The sequence below is a fragment of the Lucilia cuprina genome, chromosome 5 (genome assembly GCF_022045245.1).
Source record: "Lucilia cuprina isolate Lc7/37 chromosome 5, ASM2204524v1, whole genome shotgun sequence".
Taxonomy (NCBI): Eukaryota; Metazoa; Arthropoda; class Insecta; order Diptera; family Calliphoridae; genus Lucilia; species Lucilia cuprina.
In genome coordinates, this window is record NC_060953.1 from 10,175,651 (window position 1) to 10,178,285 (window position 2,635).

Consider the following 2,635-nt stretch of genomic DNA (forward strand, 5'->3'; position numbering starts at 1 on the left):
AACTAGAACAGAACTAGAACAGAACTAGAACAGAACTAGAACAGAACTAGAACAGAACTAGAACAGAACTAGAACAGAACTAGAACAAAACTAGAACATAACTAGAACGTAACTAGAACGTAACTAGAACGTAACTAGAACAGAACTAGAACGTAAATAGATCAGAACTAGAACAGAACTAGAACAGAACTAGAACAGAACTAGAACAGAACTAGAACAGAACTAGAACAGAACTAGAACAGAACTAGGACAGAACTAGAACTCAACTAGATCTGCATTGAACCAACCTATTTAATCTGGAACTAACAAGTAAGAAGTTATAGTGTTTTATTGTTTAATAAAAAACTGTGGATATTTAGGTCAAATTTTGATAGGGGCTTTCTATGGGTGCTAGGGTCAAAAGAGGCCCTATAATTTTAAAGTTTATGAGTGTCATAAAGGCTAGTATAGAACTTAGTTTTGCAGCTTTTTGTCGAGATACAAGTATATTAAACATAATTATTAACTTAGAAACCCTATTTGGCGGATTCAGTTGTATGGGGCCTAGGTGAAATAATGGACCGATATTAATTTTTTTAATCGGCTTCCTTTGCGGTATTATAAAAGATCATGGGCCCAATTTCATTGAATTATATACAAAATTGCGACCTTAGTTTGATTACAAAGTTTATAAGCCCTATTCGGGGGTACAGTTGTATGGGGGAAAGGTGAAATAATGAACCGATCTTAATCATTTTCAATAGACTTTGTCCTTGGAATAGTAGAATATTATGTTTTAAATATCATTGAATTATTTTCAAAATTGCGACATGTAGTTAGATTACAAGGTTTACATGGAGGGTCGGACAGATGGACAGGGAGACGGACAGACGGACGGACATAGATAAAACGACTCAGAAAATGATTCTGAGCCGATTGGTTTACTTTAAGATGGGTATAGGACCAATATTATTGTGCATTACAAACATCAGCACAAACCCAATATACCCTCCCCATTAAAGTGGTGTAGGGTATAAGAATCATTTTAAGGATATCTATAGAAAATATAAATCAGATTCTGAATATTTTTTTTAACAAAATTCAATTAAAGTCCAAAAGTTTTAATTAATTATTAAATTATAACTTATAAAATGCTCTTTTATTAAAGAAACAAGAACACGCAATTGCATAAGTAAAATTTTCTATAATGTTGGTCAGTTTTATGAATTTTCAAGAACATTTTTTTGTTAAATTTTTAAATTAAAGTATAAATACAATGAAATTTAAACAAATTATTATCAGTTTAGTTCGAGTATTCAATCAACTTTAGTTACTTCATCAAAAAAAAAAAAAAAAGTTCTTTATTTCGTTTAAATCGGTTCCAAGTTAAAATTTACTTCTATTCAAAAATGCACAGCTTAAGTATTTGTGTTGTTTTAATGGCTGCCTGCGGAGTGGCTTTGGCTGGTTATGCCCATGGTGGTCTGGGCACTAGTTATACCGTGGTAACCAAGCACGATGTACCCATTTATCCCATAAAACATGATATTGGTCATGTTGGTTTGGGAGGTCATTTGGGTGGTCATCTTGGTGGCCACCTCGGTGGTGGTTTGGTTGTTCTAGGCCATCAGGGTGGTTATTTAGGTCATGATCTTGGTCATGGTTATGCTCATATCGATAAACATGATTATCCTCACAAATACCCCAAATATCAATATGATTATGGTGTCAAGGACTTGAAGACCGGAGATATTAAAAATCAATGGGAACATAGAGATGGTGGTCTTGTTAAAGGTATATTACACAATTTGTCAAAATAATAGTTATTAATAATTTTATACTAACTTTATCTTAAGGCGGCTACTCCCTCAAAGAATCTGATGGCACTACTCGTGTTGTTGAATACTCAGCTGATGATCATAATGGTTTCAATGCCGTTGTCAAGAAAATCGGTCATGCTCATCATCCCCAAATCTATGCTAAACATCATGGTTATATTAACGGTTTAGAACATGGTCTATATGGTGGTGGTTATGGTTATGATCATGGTCATGGACTTGCCACCAGTTATGCGAATGTTAAGCAATTGTAAACTGTTGCCGCTGTTGGGAAAACAAACTGTGATTGCCTTCTAGAGAGAGATGATGTTTTTGAAAGCTTGCTTAAGGACTAAAAGGACCAAATACTACTCAATAATGTAAATGTTAGACGTTAATGTATTGTAAAAAAAATGTTTTAAAAATATATATATAAAATATGCCAAAAAAATAACAAACAAAGAAGAATATTTGTATGCAAATACACATGAAATAAAAATAATTTAAAAAAATTACTTTCATTTCAAATTATGAGATTAACACAAACTAAAAAAGAACAGAACTAGAACAGAACTAGAACAGAACTGGAACAGAACTAGAACAGAACTGGAACAAAACTGGAACAGAACTAGAACAGAACTGGAACAGAACCAGAACAGAACTAGAACAGAACTAGAACCGAACTAGAACAGAACTAAAACAGAACTAGAACAGAACTAGAACAGAACTCTAACAGAACTAGAACAGAACTAGAACAGAACTAGAACTAGAACAGAACTAGAACAGAACTAGAACAGAACTAGAACAGAACTAGAACAGAACTCGAACAGAACTAGAAC

General features: G+C 33.2%; 1 protein-coding gene across 1 annotated transcript; it reads left to right on the forward strand.

Moving 5' to 3' along the window:
- Positions 1 to 1,292: 1,292 nt before the first annotated feature.
- LOC111686233 (adult-specific cuticular protein ACP-20-like) lies at positions 1,293 to 2,299 on the forward strand. The gene is made up of 2 exons (XM_023448581.2): positions 1,293 to 1,773; positions 1,836 to 2,299. The coding sequence occupies exons 1-2, from the start codon at positions 1,389 to 1,391 to the stop codon at positions 2,069 to 2,071; spliced, it is 621 nt and encodes a 206-aa protein (XP_023304349.2). The 5' UTR covers positions 1,293 to 1,388; the 3' UTR covers positions 2,072 to 2,299.
- The last annotated feature ends 336 nt before the right edge of the window (positions 2,300 to 2,635 follow it).

Bases quoted from the DNA above. Each gene is read 5' to 3' on its own strand.
- LOC111686233 (XM_023448581.2), top strand. From the start codon at position 1,389: ATGCACAGCTTAAGTATTTGTGTTGTTTTAATGGCTGCCTGCGGAGTG. The intron at 1,774-1,835 runs GTATATTACACA...CTTTATCTTAAG, and splicing joins AGATGGTGGTCTTGTTAAAG to GCGGCTACTCCCTCAAAGAA.